This window comes from Ailuropoda melanoleuca, chromosome 11 (assembly GCF_002007445.2).
Source record: "Ailuropoda melanoleuca isolate Jingjing chromosome 11, ASM200744v2, whole genome shotgun sequence".
NCBI lineage: Eukaryota > Metazoa > Chordata > Mammalia > Carnivora > Ursidae > Ailuropoda > Ailuropoda melanoleuca.
The window spans coordinates 99,961,333-99,979,550 of NC_048228.1; the positions used below are offsets into that span (position 1 = coordinate 99,961,333).

Genomic DNA, 18,218 nt, shown 5'->3' on the forward strand with positions numbered 1-18,218 from the left:
ACACCAAGGTAGCCTAGGGCTCCACCCTAGCTTGAATATAACAGGATACCCCTCCACTCACTGGGTGACATTAGAGGACTTTCATTCTTGCTAAGAAGTCATGAGCCCCCCTTTGCCCCCCCATTCCATCCACAGTGTCAAGTGTGAAACCTAGCTTTATACCCACACCCTGCAATAATGAGGTTCACCTCCCTCTCCTCACTGCAGTTAAGATGTCACTCCAATTCTCTTGGCTGTAGGACTGTGGGAAAGACACTTAGTGGGCTGATTTCAGAGAAGCTAGTGGATAGTCAAGATTTTACCAGTGTCTAGTGGTAATGTGGCTATATAACCCCTATGGTGACATTGGAGGGTGTGTGGGAAACATTTAGGAGACACTCTTACTCCTCTCTTTTGGGGTTATTGAGGAGGTCTACTGGATATCCCACTTCTTCCCAGTTGGATATCCCACTTCCTCCCAGTAGTATCATGGAGCCTCCTGCCCTGTCCTCAGGTGTCAACAGAGGCCAAGTGAGGCCCTAGTCTATCTCAACCTGGCAGTACTGAGGCAACACCCCCACTTCCTCTACCAGAACAGTACCACAGAAAGCTCACAAAAATAGAAAGCTGAAGTAAAATCTGGAGTTTCTTAGCAGAATACTAAGAATGTCTAGGTTCCAGCTGAAAATAACTTATACTACCAAGAACCAGGAAAATCTCAACATCAATGAATGAGTGCTAACAACAAGATGACAGAGATATTAGAATTTGGGAAGTCTTCAGATATTATTTCTTTCAGCTTTCTTTTCTTTTCTGTCTTCCATATTTTGGTGATACAAATGTTAGAACATTTATTATAGTCACACAGGTCCCTGAGTGTCTGTCTGTTTCTTTTCTCAGTTTATTCTCTTTGTTGTTCAGATTGGTAAATGTGTATTGTTCTTTCTTCCAGTTTACAAATTCTTTTTTCTGTCCCTTCTGTTCAGCTGATGAAATATTAAAGCAGCCATCATAAAAATGCTTCAATGAGCAATTATAAACATGTTTGAAACAAATTAAAAAATGAAAGTCTCAGCAAAGAAACAGAAGCTATAAAGAAACCTAAACTATAAAACTTCAAAATACAGTAACCAAAGTAAAAAACTCAGTGGATGGACTCAAAAGCTGAATGGAGGGATCAGAGGAAAGAATCAGCAAATCCAAAGGAAGAAAATAGAACCTACTCAATCTTAACACAGAGAGAAGATATACTAAACTAAAAGTGATCAGAGACTTGGGAACCTATATAACAAAAACAAGAGACCTAATATCTGTGTTACCAGAGTACTGCAAAGAGAGGAGAAAGAGGCTGAGAATGGAAAGTGTTTGAAGAAATAGCAGCTTCCCAAGTTTGGCAAAAGGCATAAACCCTATAGACTGAAGAAGCTGAGTGAACTCCAAACAGAACGAACTAAGAAAAAATCCACACCAAGACACATTATGGTCATACATCTAAAAGTTGAAGAAAAACTCCTAAAGCAGTGAGAGAGATAACACCTTAACTATACAAGAAACACCACAGGACAGTACATTCCTCATTTGAATTCACAGAGGCCAGAAGAAAATGGCATGACATTTTTTAACTGCTGAAAGAAAAGAACTACTAATCCAGAATTCTAGATCTGTAAGAATATCCTTCAGGAATAAAAGGGAGATATTCTAAGATAAAGGAATCTGTCACTAGGCGAACTACTCTAAAAGAATGTGAGTAAAGGAAGTTCTTTAAACAAAAAGAATCTTGGAACATCAGGAAAAGCAGAAGGAATGTGATAAGCACATATAAGGGTGTCTTTGTCTAAATTATGTTTGATGGTTGTAACAAAAATAGTAATACTGTCTGATATGGTGCTAAATGTATGTAGAGGAAACATTTAAGGCAATTATATTTTGAGTATAGTAGGGTAAAGAGACATAAAAGGAGTAAAGTTTCTATACTTCATTCTAACTGGTAAAATGTTGACACCAGTAAATTGTGATAAATTCTATATCTATCACGTACAGGAGCCACTATAAAACTGTGCAAAAAGATATACTCAAAGACACCATAGATAAATCAAAATTGAGTTCTGAAAGTGTTTCAGTAGCCCATAGGAAGGCAAGAAAAGAAAACAGAAATGAAAAACAGAACAAACAAAAGATGGAATTAAATGGCAAACCTAAGTCCTAACATATCAACAATTATTTTACAGGAAACAAAACTCATAGAACTGAACAAAGAAATCGAAAAATCCATAATCATACTTGGAGACTTTAACACTCCTCTCTCAACAACTGACAGAATGGCTAGACAGAAAATTATTGACATAGAAGAACTCCGCACCATCAACCGGTAAGATCAAATATACATTAACAAACCACAGCACCCAACAACAGAGTACATGTTCTTTTCAAGCACCCCATGAGACATATACTAAGTTATGAACCATATGCTGGGCCATAAAACAAACCACAGCAAATTTATGAGAATAAGAATTATTCAGAACATGTTCTCTGGCCACATGGAATCAAACAAGAAATCATTAACTGAAAAGCAACAGGAAAATCTCCACTTAACAATTAGACAATACACTTTTAAATTACCCATTAGTCAAAGAGGAATTCTCAAGGGAAATTAAAAAACAAAACAAAACAAAACAAAACCCTGATGGAGCACCTAGCTCAGTTGGCTAAGCATCTGACTGTTGATTTCTTTAGACTCAGGTCATGATCTCAGAGTTGTGAGATCGGGCCCCACATACGGCTCCACACTCAGAGGGAAGCCAACTTGAGATTCTCTCCCTCTGACCCTGCCCCCACTCACACACTTTCTCTTTCTTTCAAACAAATCAATCTTTAAGAAACATATTGAACTGAAAGAAAATGAAAGTAAAATATATCAAAATTTGTGAAGTGCAGCTAAAATAGTGCAGAGAGGAAAATTTATAATGCTAACTGCTTACATTAGAACATAGGACAAATTTCAAATTCATAATCTAAGCTCTCACATCAAGAAATTAAAGGATGAGAGAAATAAACCCAAAGTGAATAGAGGGAAGAAAATGATAATGATGAAAGCAGAAACTAATAAAATTGAAAACAGAAAAGTAGAGAAAATCAATGAACAAAAAACTGGCCCTTACAAAGGATCAGTAAAATTGGCAAGCCACTAGCAAGCTTGACAAAAACAGAAAGGAGATTCAGATTACCCATATAAAGAATGGATCAGAGGATATTACTATAGATCCTGCAGGAATATAAAAGATAATAAGCGAATCACTCCACACAGAAAAATTTGCCAGTTTACATAGAATGTACCAATTGCTCAAAAACCACAAACCATCACAATTAATCTAATAAGAGAGAGAATTTGAATAGCCCAACGACACTTAAAGAAATTGAATTGTTAATTTAAAAACTGTCAAAAAAGAAATCTTCAGGCTGGGATGGTTTCACTGGATTATTCTACCATACACTTGAAGAATAATTAAAATACATTCTAGGGATGCCTGGGTGGTGCAATTGGTTGACGTTCCGATTCTTGGTTTCAGCTCGGGTCATGATCTTGGGGTTGCGGGATCAAGCCCCGCGGAGTCTGCTTGGGATTCTTTCTCCCTCTGTCTGTAAAATAAATAAATAAATATTTAAAAATAAATCTGTGCTACAGAACCTCTTCCTGAAAAAAAATTAGAGGGTAACACTTCCCTATTCATTTTCTGAAGCTAATATTAACTCTGAAATGAAAACTCAAAAGAGACAGTACAGAAAAAGAAAACTATAGATGAATATCTCTAATGAACATAAACATAAAAATCTTTAAAAAAATATTAAATCTTTAACAACATCTTTAACAAAATATATTCAACAAAATAATAAAATATACAAAAGTTATTTAATAAAATATTTAATATATATTAAAAATAGAGTTAAGCAATATATATGAGGAATTATGCTTCATGATCAAAGGATATTTATCCAAGAATACAAGACTTATTTAATATTGAAAAAACAATCAGTGAAATTCACTATATTAACAGGTAAGGAAGAAAAATTAGATGATCTTGCCAACCAATGTAGAAAAAGCATTTTACAAAACTCATTGCCTGTTCATGATTAAAAATTTTTTCAGAAAAGTCGGTATACTAGAGGACTTTCTCAACTTGATTAAAAGAACCTACAAAATAGCTACAGTTACCATTATATTTAGTGGTGAATAACTGAATATTTCGCTTTAAAATTGGGAAAAAGTGATGGGTGTTAGCTCTCATCACATTTAATCAATATAATACTGAAGTTCTAGCTGGTGCAAATAAGAAAAGAAATAAAAGGCACACAGATCAGGAAGGAAAAAATAAATTTGTCATTCGTGGATGATATGATTGCCTACATAGAAAATTTTAAGACATCTACAAAAAGCAAATAATAAAACCTGAAACCCCTTAAAACCTCTTGAAGAACTTAAAAGTTCAGAACGATGATAGGATACAAGATAACCATACAGCAACTAATTGTTTTTCTATTTATTTATTTACTTATTTATTTATTTGATGTATAATTGACATACAACGCTGTCTTAGTTTCAGGAGTATAACATAATGATCCTATGTTTGTATGCATTGTGAAGTGATCATCACAATAAGGCTTATCCTCTGTCCTCCTACAAAGTTATAAAAAATTTTTTTTCTTGTGATGAGATTTCAAGATCTACTCTTATAAATTCCAAATATGCAATACAATATTATTGATTATAGGCATCATGCTGTACATTACATCCCCATGACTTACTTATTTTCTAACTGAAAGTTTGTACTTCTCATTCCCCTCCAACCTCTGTCCCCTTTGGCCACCATCAACCTGTCCTCTGTATCTATGAGTTTGGTTTTTTCATTTGTTTTGATTTTTAGATCCCACATATAAATGAAATCATACCGTATTTGCCTTTCTCCATCAGACCTATTTCATTTAGCATAATATCCTCAAGTTCTATCATGTTGTCGCAAATGGCAAGATTTCATTCTTTTTTATGGCTGAGTAGTATTCCGTTGTTTATATGTGTATGTGTTGGGGTGTGTGTGTGTGTGTGTGTGTACACCATATCTTCTTTATAAATTTATCTATCAATGGACACTTAGATTGTTTCCATATATTGGTTATTGCAAATAATGCTGCAGGGATTATAGGGATACATATATCTTTTTGAATTAGTGTTTTTATTTTCTTTGGATAAATATCCAGCAGTGGAATGGCTGGACATGTGGTATTTCTATTTTTAATTTTTTGTAGAACGTCGGTACTGCTTCCCATAGTAGCTACACCAATTTACATTCCCACCAACAGTGCGCAGAACTCTCTTTCTGCCACATCCTCACCAACACTTGTTATTTCTTGTCTTTTTGATTCTAGTCATTCTGACAGGTGTGAAGTGTCATCTCACTGTGGTTTTGATTTGCATTTTCCTGACTGTAAGTGATGTTGAACATCATGTCTTCTTTGGAAAAATGTCTATTCAGATTCTCTGCCCATTTTTAATGGGGTTATTTTTTGTTATTGAGTTGTGTGATCTTTTGTGGTTCCATGTCAATTTTCAATTTGTTCTATTTACGTGAAAAATGCAATTGGAATTCTGATAGGAATTGCATTGAATCTGTAAAGTATTATGGATCACGTGGACATTTGAATGATATTGCATCTTCTACACTAGGAGCCCACAGGAACAGTGCGGAGGAGTCGGGGGGGAGGAGTGGGGGTGGAGTGGGGCGGGGTCATGCTGCCCAGGGTCAGGGGTCAGGCTCCAGCAGGAGGGGTGGGGATACGCAAGACGGTCAATCCGGCTAGTCAGCAGGGAGAGTGTGAAGATGGCTGCCGCCCACACTGGCTCCTGCAAGGTAGAGGGGAAATGCCCAGAATGTGCCTGCCGGGGCCACCATCCCCAGAGAGAATCCCAACAGGCTTCTGCTGCCGACAGCTGCGTTAAGGTTAGCACAAGAATCTCGTTCTGATGTGGTCTAGGCGCTTTTTAAATGCTGCTTTTGCGCGCGTCACGAGTGAATGAGTCAGCACGCGAGCTCTCCAAGTGGAATCTCCATTCCCTACAGCCCTGTGTTTCTCCTGCATGCAAGCCCTGTTGGTTTTTGAAGCCAGATGTTTTGGTGGCTCCTCTTTCCGGGCTAGATCCCAGGAGTTGGGTGCCTGATGTGGGACAGCTGTGGGGACTCCGCCCGACTGTGCATTGCCGGTGGCGGAGGTGGGGTTTTTGGCGATGTTGTCTCGGCCTCTCCTACCCCTCTAGATGTGGTCTTTGTGTCCTTCCCTGTGGAGGATTGTTTCAGCTGGTTTTCAGGCTTTTCTCAAAGAGATTTGTTGCGTGTAACTGTAGATTTGCTGTGTCTGAGGGAGGAGTTTGGGATTCTCTTAAGCTGCTTTATATCCTCGTTGAACTGCCTCAGATTTTTATAAACTAGCAATGGACACACAGACACCAAAATTAAAATATAATACCATTTGCAGTTGCTTACAAAATTAAATAGTTAGGTGTAAATAAAACGTGTGTACAGGTCATGCATGTGTATAGGACAAAATACTGATGAAAGAAATCAAAGAAGATCTAAATAAATGAAGAGGAATGCCATGTTCATGGATTGGAAGAATCAGTATAGTAAAAATGTCAATTCTCCCCTGATACACCAATTTAATGAAATTCCTATCAAAATCTCAGTAATGTTTTTTGTAGATCATATTATTCTAAAATTTACAGGGAAAGGCAAAGGCACTAGGATAGCAAAGTTAGAAATTTTGCTGTGGGAATGACATTATTGAGGGGATGAAAAGATAAGATACAGACCGGGAGAAAATATTTGCAAACCACCTATCTGACAAAGGACTAATATCTAGACTATATAAAGAATTCTCAAAACTCAACAGCAAAGAAACAACCTGGTTAGAAAATAGGCAAAAGTTATGAATAGACACTTCACCAAAGAGGATAAACAGATGGAAAATAAGCACATGGAAATTGTACAACATCGTTAGTAGTAGGGAAATGCAAGCTTAAACCACGATGAGATATCACTGCACAAGTATCAGAATGGCTCAAATTAAAAAATAGTGACAATGCCAAATGCTGGTAATTGTACAGCCACTCTTGAGAACACTTTAGCAAGTTCTTTATAACCTAAACATGGAACAACTGTGTAATCCACTCTGGGACATTTATCTCAGGGGAATGAAAACTTATGTTCATGCAAAAAGCCTGTATATGAATGTTCAAAGAAGCTTTATTTATAAATAGGCAAAACTGGACACAACTCAGGTATCTCCTAAAAGGTGAGTAGAATGGAATAGGTGTACGCACTGTGATACATCCATATGCTTACTCAGCGTCTGCTTGCTGTCAGGATTCAACTAGGGGCTTAAATGCATCGGTGACTAAAAATCTTGGAAAGTTAATATTTTTATCACAATTTCATAGACTAGAAACTTGAGGTTTAGGTAGATTAAATGGCTTACTCAAGGGCAAAGGCTGGAATTTGCAACCAGGATTTTTTTGATATTCCAAAACTCATTCGTTTTCCACTGCAGAAGGCTGTCATGAAATTAGGTGAGGGGCTCTGTGTGTTTGCAATCTGGAAGGATGTAACTAATGGTGTTTTATCCTGTTTAAGGTTTGGTTCAGTCAGCAGATCTTTAGTACAAGGTGACTAAGAACAGATTTACCTTTTCTGTTGTGCACATCTGTTGCTTTTACCTAGGCATCTGCTAAGTCATGTCCTAACTTCTGAGTCTTCTCTACAAAGGATGGTGGGCTCAAACAAATTCTCCTCTGTTGACTCATTTTATCATGTAAAAGAATTAATTCTTGTCCTTTGTGGTAAGTTTGCAACTTGTGGAGCCTAACACACTCAGTTGCTCACAGAACTGCCTGAAATGACTTTGTTTTGCAATGTGTGTCCCTGCCTTTCAGAGTTAACTAAAACACCACCCTTGATGTCCACAATTATTCAGCAGGCGTGGCTGAAAAAGTTGATGCATCATCATGTTTCAGAGTCAGAAGGGATCAGCATTCAATTAGAATAATCACCCCATTTCATAGAGAGGTAGTGACTTGTCCAAGTCACACATGTATGTTTAAAATGAAAACATGAGTCTTAGGTTTTTTGGGAGGCTCAGATCTGAGTGTTACCAGCATTACCAACATTACTTTCTATATCCCTTACTGTGAACTCTAGTTGTTATTGGTTCCCAGGTTTTCTGAGAGAAGTTCATGTTTTATGAATTGATGACCATCAACAAAATATCGATTTATTTCAGAACAAAAAAGCAAAACTCCAAGGTCCTTAAACTGAGAAGGAATGGCAGCTACTTAGTATAATGGAAGTATAAAATCTTATGATTAGATGATTCTAGAAATTGCAAACAACGTGTGGCTGGAAAAATCCAAGAATTGCAATTAGCAGTTCTAGGTCAGATGACTTGCTATGTGACCTATGTGGCTCTGTGTCCTTAGCTGTGCCTCTTAATTTTGATTCCTCCAGCAAACTCTTATTTAGTGCCTGCTTTATGCTTTTCATTTTGCTTGGCTCTGGAGATTCAATGCTGATCAAAATAATAATAATAATGCCTGCCTCTACCTAAGTCACAGTGTTGGTACATGAGAGAAATGATAGTAAATGTGAAAGCTCTTTGTAAAGTGTACAATTCCAAAAAAATTAGACATAACCTGATACCATTTTCAATTGCAAGCATATGTGGTATCACAAATGGAGCTTTGAAGATAATGAAAACTTCCTGAGCATAAATTGGAAGGACATTTATATTGTGAGATTGTGAAGTCTAGAAATGGAAATTGGACAGAATGCTTAATAATAATTGGAATGTGCCAGTCATTTGCTTATCATCAGTGTTCCCCACTCAAGTATAAATGCAGAAACTTTTCTCTCTTTTACTACTATTATTTTAGCTCTTAAAACGGTACAGGCACTGGTATGCACAAAATATTTGTTGAATAAGTTAATAATTTAATGAACCTCCTTTTGTGTATAAATGTTAATTTTTTAGGGTAAATGACAAGAAGTAGAACAAGGGGGCATAAGGTTATATGTGTTTAGTGTTGATAGATAGTGCTAAACACTTCTTCTGATCAACTACTAATTCATCTTTTAATTGCCTAATTAATTTAAAAAGATATTTTATGCCTGTTTATTTTGACCACTTTTACACCTGGCTAGCATATATGTATTTTTTGGGACTAGCATTCTCCTCTTTTAGGAATTATGCCTTCTCTTATCCTTCTGGTGGGAGGTGTCAAGTTGAATGTAATCATATTCTGCAGAGCATTGCATCAGGAGTGGGCCCAGACTCAAGTTGGGCCAGTCCTGGAATCCCATCTCTCAGGTTACCAATGATTGGTCCAGGTGTGGCCAGTGGTTCTAATCAGGGCCAGTAAGTCCCTTCCTTGAACCTGAAACTTGAATTAGTCATTTTCTGTTGGTTGAAGCCATAAGACATAAAATTCAGAATTTGCTGGTTGTCACGTTTTTCACCAAATGGAGAAAGCCAGTTGACACTAGAAAGAGAAATCTGAAGCCAACATGCAGAGAGGATCAGAAGGGATGAGTCCAAATGGTGCCTGAGTGCCTGTTTCCAGAGATCTCAAACTACATGAGCAGCACTGAGATTGAAATATCACAATTTCTTTTTAATGATTATAATAATAATTTCCTTTTTTGTTTGTTCAAGTTAGTTCAAGCTGGCTTTCCACCATATTTAGAGCCAAGAGTCATAATAATGAAGTCTGCTGAACAGTACCTTGACTCATAATATCTCATATGTAGCAACATGTAAAAGTACCCATTTATTTACCTATAAAATAGATATGATATGTTATCATATAAGATATAAGATTGATAAGGTATGTTATCAATATTGGAGATTTCTTGTCAGTGTGGTGGGTGAAGACAATGATATCACCTCATTATTTAAATCTGTGTTCCTTAAGAATAAGCTAAGTTGAGAATGTTGTCAGATCTTGATTGGCTATTTGTAATTCTTCTGTGAATTGTTCATATAAAATTGTTGGTCATTTTTCTGTGGGGTTGTATTTTTCTTATTAATTTGAAGGAATTCATTAAATACTATAGCTATCGATCTTTGTTAGTTATGTACGTTGCAATTATTTTTTCCTATTCTGTTATATACTTTTTAAGAATTTTGTTCATGTATATGTTATCATATAGAGGTTAATAATTTGCATGTATTCAAATCTATTATACTTTTCCTTTATGATTTTTGATTTTTTTGACTTGTTTAGGAAGGCTTGTCCTACCTCCAGATTATTTTTAAAAATCAAAATTCCCAGGATGCCTGGGTCACTCAGTTGGTTAAGTGTCTGCATTTAGCTCAGGTCATGATCCCAGGGTCCTGGGATTGAGTCCTGCATGGGGCTCCTTACTCAGCAGGAGCCTGCTTCTCCCTCTGCCTGTTGCTCCCTCTGCTTGTGCCTGCTGTCTCTCTATCTGACAAATAAATAAATAAAATCTTTAAAAAGACAAACAAAATTCCTTTTTTGCAGATACATACATTTATTTTCCACATTTGATTTTACTCTAATCCAATCACTGTACATTGCCCTTTGCATATATAACACTTTGCAAGATAGCTGTTGCTATCTCTACTTTTCAGATTGTGAGAGGGAAAATGAGGTTCAGAAAGTTGTCCAGGTCATCCACAGTAATGCTGAGATTCTGACACCAAGGTCATGCTCTTTCAAGCTTGTGATGCCATCTCTGCAAAATATAGCTGAGAAAACAGATCATTTATAATTACTGGAATTTACCTTCTTTATCTTTTCATTCATTTTCTAAGTGATTTGGGTGGCTTATATTGCAAATTAATATTACAGAACAGATATTGTGTAAGGGAACTGATGTGAGGTCAAACTGTGATCTAAATGAATTCTCTGCCTAATCATGTACTTGATTAAGGATGGATGGATGGATGGATGGATGGATGAATGAATGAATGATAGCATCACTCAGGGACTGGGGGTATCAAGGATCACACTGAACGCATCTGTGCTGGGAGAGCCAAGGTTAAGCAAAAGCCAAGGTTTGGAGTAAGATGAGGAAAAAGCTGGGTGTCAGCTGTGTGCAGCAGCCTGTCAAGGCAGAGTTGGCTGTCTGGAGGTCTCAGCTAATCACTACTGTTCCCATAATCATGGCTAATTTCTCTGAATTCCCAAAGCACCCCCAAAGACCTCTCATAGCTCTTTGTCCTTTTCTGTTTTGCCCAATAGGCTATGTCCTCTCAAGTTTGGCTCTGAGTCTCTGTGTTCTATGCCCCTTTGCCCTCGCAGAGCAAGGTATTTAGAACATCACTGTCGTCTGTGCACAGGTCGAGGGCCAGCGGGGGATGCTAAACTTTGGAATGTGGTCTGCGAGCTCATTTCAAGAGGGAAAAATTTGAAAGTCACCATATTATTGATGCTTATCAAAGAAGTCCCAATATTATAATTTTGGTGGCTAAAAAGCAACGCCAATGTTCTTAATGAAAATCTCCTATTCAATAAAGTGGGTAGGTAATTAAAGTTACAAGAATAGTTATTTTTTTGGTGGAAACTAACACAGCTATTTTTCTTTTGAGTGAAGGAAACACGGCCTCTAAGTAATACGTACACACACACCCCCTACACACATACCCATATGCACATACACATGCATCCCTATTACGCCTGAATTTGCCTTCACACAGAAGGAGTTTGCTCACCACTGGAGCCCATGCTCAGCGAACGCTTAATCCAGTAAGGGTTCGGTGTGTTAGTTTTCAGACACATTCAACTAGCAATACATCAACTTTCCCTATCGATGGATCCCACAAGAGGGCCACACTAGCCTCAGCTTCTTCCTCCTGGCTTGGTCCCTCAGGAGCATAAAGGTGTGCGGTAATGCCTGCCAGCTGCCCAGTACAGTGTCAGCCTCTCAGCAGTGTTCTTTAAGTGATGGCCTAACCAAAAATTGCTCAGCAGACATTGCATCATATGTGCATTTCGCTCATATAAATGCAGTCCAGGGTATACCACCCAGATCTCCCTTGAAGAGAACCTGCTGTGGGGAGCTCAGCTGATAACAGCTGTTGGAGTGTTCCCATCTGACAGTGCCAAGGCCATGCTTGCCTTAGATTCCTCCTAGCTGACATCTGAGCATGGCTGGGGCACTAGAGCCAGGCCTTTCCTGCCTGACATAGGATTCTTCCAACAGGCAGTGTTTGCTTGTGGACTCCCCCACTGGCCTGGCTGAGACTTTGAGAATCAGACAGTGATCTGAGGCTCTTCCCAGTCAATCCTCCTTCCTTCCCTCTCTCCTTTCACAGGTGTCTGACTTGTGTCATGATCTGAATGTTCTCCCTGTTCACCTCTGCTCCCTTTTCCTTTATCCTACAGGTGTTTCTCCCAGTAAACCTCTTGTGTCCATTCTTGGTGCCTGTCTCTCAAAGAGCCTGAATTGATACACTAGTTCATAAAAAAGGGGGGGAATTTTTGCTCAATAAAGATTTTGTAGCATTTATATCATGCCAGGCATAGTTCCAAGCATTTTACACATACCGAATCATTTCGTCCTCACATCAGCCCTGTGGTGAATTATTATTTCCATTCTGCAGATGAGAACACTGAGGTACAGAGAGATTATATAAACTTGTCCAATGTCACAGAACTATTGTAACAGCTGGAATTAACTTCCACTGCACTATGTTGTCTCTTATGGTAGGAGTCCTTTGCTGTGCTGAGATTGCAGTATTTGAAGATAAGTATTTTTTAAAGGTTTTATTTAAATTCCAGTTAGTTAACATACAGTGTGATATTAGCTACAGGTGTACAATATAGTGATTCCACACTTACATACAACACCTGGTGCTCATCACAACGAGTGCACTGTTTCATCCCCATCATCAATTTAACCCAACACCCCACCCACCTCCCCTCTGGTAACTGTCAAGTTTGTTCTCTACTGTTACGAGTCTGTTTCTTGGCTTGCCTCTTTCTCCCTCTATCTTCAATATATCCTCCAAATTTTGGTTAATTACCTTGCATGATACCCAGTTAAAGAAATGAATTTCTCCAACACTAGAAGGAAACTGGCTGCACTAAATTTGCTAAGAAAGAAAGTCTTCAATGTGGCAATTGCCGATTTCCAAGAAGATTTTCAAGAATTTCGACTAACTTTCTGACATTAGAACATGCCCCTGCCCTCTCTCTTATTGTGCAGCTTGACTGAAAAACCTTGCCTCCATGAAGCAAGTCTGTGAATTGTCATTCTAAACAGCTAACTGCTCTAGACTACTGGGGGTTAATTAGCAAGACAGTGTTCTTCTCTGGAAAATGTACTAGGTAATGTACATGCTTCTAATAATTTAAACCTCTGGGCCACCTGTCAAAGTGCTGCCCATTTTAGAAAGAAAAAACCTGAACTGGACATGTCGAATAAATTGCCCAAAGTCGGAGCTGGTAAGTAGCTGAATCATATGGAAACCAACCCTTATCAATTATCTTACCGTTTTTCTTTACTTGTATTTGCTTCCGTCTTTTTAAACTTTACCAGCTGACTAGAGTCTATCTTTCTGAGCCCCAAACTGTAAATAAAAACTAGCCTTGCCTTGTTGGCCTGTCTTCACTATGGCAGTCATACCCAGTTTAACCTTTCCATGATGTCACAGGGACCTCTTTATGAATCCTAATTACTTCAGTGTTGACATTAGTGAAGTTATTTATGATTTTAGATGAGCACATCTGTCATTCAGTATTTTCATTCAGCACATGTTTGTGGAATACCCCTTGCAGTAGGGAGATTTCTAAAATGGGTGCCAAAATTCCCTGCCCCGGGTGTACATGTTTCAAATAATCCCCAGGACTATAAATATGATAGATTTTGCTCCTGTAATTGGGTTATATTACCTGGCAAGTTGACCTTAAGATCTGGAGATTATCCACGTAGGCCTCATTGAATCATGTGACTCCTTTGAAAACAGAGTTTTCCAGCTGGTTATAGAAGAGGAAGTCAGATAGTCAAAGCACAGAAAGGGTGGAACATGCAGTTGCTCGCTGAAAGATGGAAGAGGCTGCATGGTAAAGAATGTGGTTAGCCTCTAGGAGCTAAGGATGGCCCCTGGTTGACAGCAGGGGAATGAAGACCTCAGTCTGACAGCCTCATGGAGCTGGATTTTGCCAACGGTCTGAATGAACTTGGAGGAAGATTCTTCTCCAGAGTACCCAGAAAGTAACTCAGACTGGCTGACACCTTGATTTCAGCTTTTTTTTTTTTTTAAAGATTTTATTTATTTATTTGACAGAGACAGAGACAGCCAGCGAGAGAGGGAACACAGCAGGGGGAGTGGGAGAGGAAGAAGCAGGCTCACAGCAGAGGAGCCTGATGTGGGGCTCGATCCCATAACGCTGGGATCACGCCCTGAGCCGAAGGTAGACGCTTAACCACTGTGCCACCCAGGCGCCCCTGATTTCAGCTTTTAATGGCCTGACCAGGTTGTAGAAATTGACCACCCTGAGCCTGGACGCCTGACCTGCAGGACTGTGAAGTAATAAATGGTGTGTTGGCTTAAGGTACTAAAATGACAGTAATCTGTTATGCAGTGGTAATAAACTAATACACCCTGTATGTGCCAGGCACAGTTCTTGGTGCTGGGGGTATAACATGGCCTTTGCACTCACAGAATTTATGTTCTGGGAAGAGAATGGGGGATGAAGAAGATGCAGTGAAGGAAAACCACAACATAAACATACAGTGAAAGATCGGATTGTGGTTAGTGCTGTGGAGAGAATTATAACAGGGTGATATGATCAAGAATGTCTGGGTGGGTCCTTCAGATCACTTGGTCAAGGGAAGTCCTTTGAGGCTGCCATATCTGAAAAGGCTCGCATGATAAGAAGATTCTGGGGAAAAAAGTTGTCCAGGTGTAGAAGGAACTATGGCAAGGGGCTTCATGTGGAAAGGAACATGCAATTTACAGAAAGAAGGAAGCATGGCTGGGACTGGGATGATCAGAGTGCCAGTAGAGAAGGTCAGAGAGAGGGTTAGAGGCCAGATAAGGCAGGACTCTGGGTCTTGGGAAGGAATTTGGATTTGATTCTGAACGTGTTGGTAAGCCATTGGAGGACTTTAAACAGGTTATGATATCATTTACATTTTCAAGAGTTTGTACATTGTGGAGGCAAGTAGAATCATTCCAATTAAAATCAGGAATAGAGCAGGACATTCTTTTTTGTTGTTGTTGTTTTTGTTTTGTTTTCATGTAATTGAAATATTTTGCCAGCTTTTTATGCATAGAATATATTTAAATTTTTAATGCATTCTTGGGCTCAGGGATATTTCCTTTTTTATTTATTTATTTTATTTTTTATTTATTCGAAAGAGATAGAGACAGCCAGTGAGAGAGGGAACACAAGCAGAGGAAGTGGGAGAGGAAGAAGCAGGCCCATATNATTCGAAAGAGATAGAGACAGCCAGTGAGAGAGGGAACACAAGCAGAGGAAGTGGGAGAGGAAGAAGCAGGCTCATATCGGAAGAGCCTGATGTGGGACTCGATCCCATAACGCCGGGATCACGCCCTGAGCCGAAGGCAGACGCTTAACTACTGTGCCACCCAGGCGCCCCGGGGATATTTCCTTTTAACTTACTGTTCTTTATCTTCCCTTCTATGTGTTTATGTTCTTTTTATTGAGAACATTAGAAGAAATTTACAGAGGACAATATCCAAATGTCTAAATAAGAATTGACATTTTAACATACTGACATGTTCATTTCAAGTTTTATGTTTTTTGATAAAATAAGGAAATACTATGTGTAAAAGTAAAGTTCATTTTGTCCTTCATTCATATTCTATTTTCTTTATAAGAAGTTAAATGCATCATAGATTTTGTGTGTATCCTTCTACACCTTTATTCAGTTTTTATTTATTTATTTATTTTTACATATACATGTGTATTTTTACTGTTTGGTAGATTTTTAAAATTAAAAATTCTGTATTATATGATTTATATGTCATACATTTATGTAAAAGTTATAATAAATGTACAAAAAAGGATTGCAGAAGGCAATTGGTAAACTGGGCAACTATTTCAGAATAGATTGTAAACATTCAGATGAGCAAAGATGGTGGCTTGGACCAGGGCAATGGTGGTGTAAGTAGAAATAAGTGGACAGACTTGAGGTGTGTTTGAGATAGTCTTGCTAGGCCTTGCTGATGGATTGGATGTGAGAGAAGAGAGAAAGAGTAGACTCGATATCTCCTAGATATTTTTAGCTTGAGCAATTGAGCTGATGACGTTGACTAAAATAGGGAGGACTAGGGGTGCCTGGGTGGCTCAGTCAGTTAAGCTTCTGCCTTTGGCTCAGGTCATAATCCCAGTATCCTAGGATCAAGCACCGCATTGGGTTCTCTAATCAGTGTGGAGTCAGCTTCTCCCTCTCCCTCTGTGTGCACACACTTCCTCCCTCCCTCTCGCTCTTCTCTCTCAAGAAAATAGATACAGTCTTTAAAAAAATAGGGAGGACTAGGTTTGGATGATGGAGAGTCAAGAGGTCTATTTTGGCCATATAAAGTTTGAGATGCCTATTAGACATCAAGTGGAGATGTCAAGTCTGTAGATGGGTTTATAAGTCTGGAGTTTGTAAGGGAAGGTAGGACTGGAAATATAAATGTGGAGATGACCAGCAAAATGAATCATGCTTAAAGCTTTGAAATTACCTAGGGAGAGACTGCAGATAGAGAAGAGAAAAAGAATGAGGACTGGACTCTAGGGTACTCCAACATTTAGACATTAGAAAGTGGAACCAGCATGGGAAGCTGAGCAGGACTGGCCAACAAATGAGAAGGAAACAGGACAGTCTGGGGTCCTGGAAGTCGAGAAAAGAAGGGACAGGTCAAGGTGTGAAATCATGTCAGTGACTCCATCCAGCTCTGTTACTTTTGATCTCCACCACAAGCCCCGTGCGGTAAGCAGTGACAGAACCACTGTTTTCATTTTAGAGATAAAGAACAGCTTTGAGAGATTAAATGACTGCTCTCAAGAGACCTATCTAGTCAGGGGTCCTTCAGAGTATATGGTTCCTGACCCTGGCCCTTCAAGGAAACACTGCCGCTGCCCTGTTTCCCCCCCCCCCCCAATTGGGTTGTATTACAGTAGTGTCCTGAGGCCTATGATCCGTTTAACTCTCTGTGCCTCTACAAAAACTGATGCTGGGTTTTTATAGGTTTGTGACCAATTTCTGTGGTTTTCCTGGCTCCCTTGTCTGTTGCATGGATGCCAACTAGCACTTCTCCCTGCCCTAAATGCCCCTGCCTTGAGTGACCCAGGCTTGCCTTCTCTTACTTTAAATTTGTTGAACACTTAATGATTTACACCTGAATGTCAAATGGGTGGCAGGTAACCGTATGCTCCATAGATGATGCTAATATATATTAGAACTCTTTAATTTTTACATCATGTTTGGCCCTGCTTAGTAATTGTTAATCAGGTTATAATAAGTGAACCAGAATGCTAAGCTGGGGTTTTGGTATTCTTGCAAAGATGTTTAGACCTTGGAGTAAATAATAGTACTGAAGTTTCTCTTTTCTCTCATGGCAAATAAATTGGTACCAAATTCATCTCTTTATTGCTAGTTATGGAAAAGTACACTAGTTTATATTTGGCTTTTATCTTTAGGAAGTAATCACTGGAATCAAACAGCCTGAAACCCATGAGTGAGAATGTTATTCTTTTTGGTCTCTGCTTGGTTTAAGGAACACTCAGCTACTGAGACGAAAAGAAAGGGCAAAAAATTAAACAATGAAAATCACACAGAGTAAGGCACTAGAAAAAAGCACATTTGCAAGATATGGAGGTTAAGTTTACACATACAATGATTTGGTTGGTTTGGTAGGGTAAAATGAAATTAAAAACATTTGTTTTAAGTGTAAACCTCAGCCAAAGTTTATAAGGAAACTCAATGGACCAGGATTGTTTTTAATGAAAAATTTTAAGATACTAGTTTAGATGTTTAGTTCATAATAATTTAGTTCTTTCCAAAATATTTGTCATCTTTTTATTCAAACTATCTCCTTGATTTTCTGCCTAATGTAGAAGGTGGTCAAATTATAATATTAAAGGAAAAAGATGTCTTAAGATTGGGAAGTATTTAGAAGCCTGCTTCCTCCTTCTGTGGGGAAATATGTATTCCATT

General features: G+C 38.5%; 1 protein-coding gene across 1 annotated transcript in view; it reads left to right on the forward strand.

Moving 5' to 3' along the window:
• Positions 1-18,218, forward strand: part of LOC117804326 — a 113,128-nt gene that overhangs the window by 23,701 nt on the left and 71,209 nt on the right. Inside the window, exon 3 of the mRNA XM_034670967.1 lies at positions 2,208-2,347. Coding sequence (XP_034526858.1) covers positions 2,208-2,347 — 140 coding nt within the window. The remainder of the gene's footprint in view (positions 1-2,207; positions 2,348-18,218) is intronic.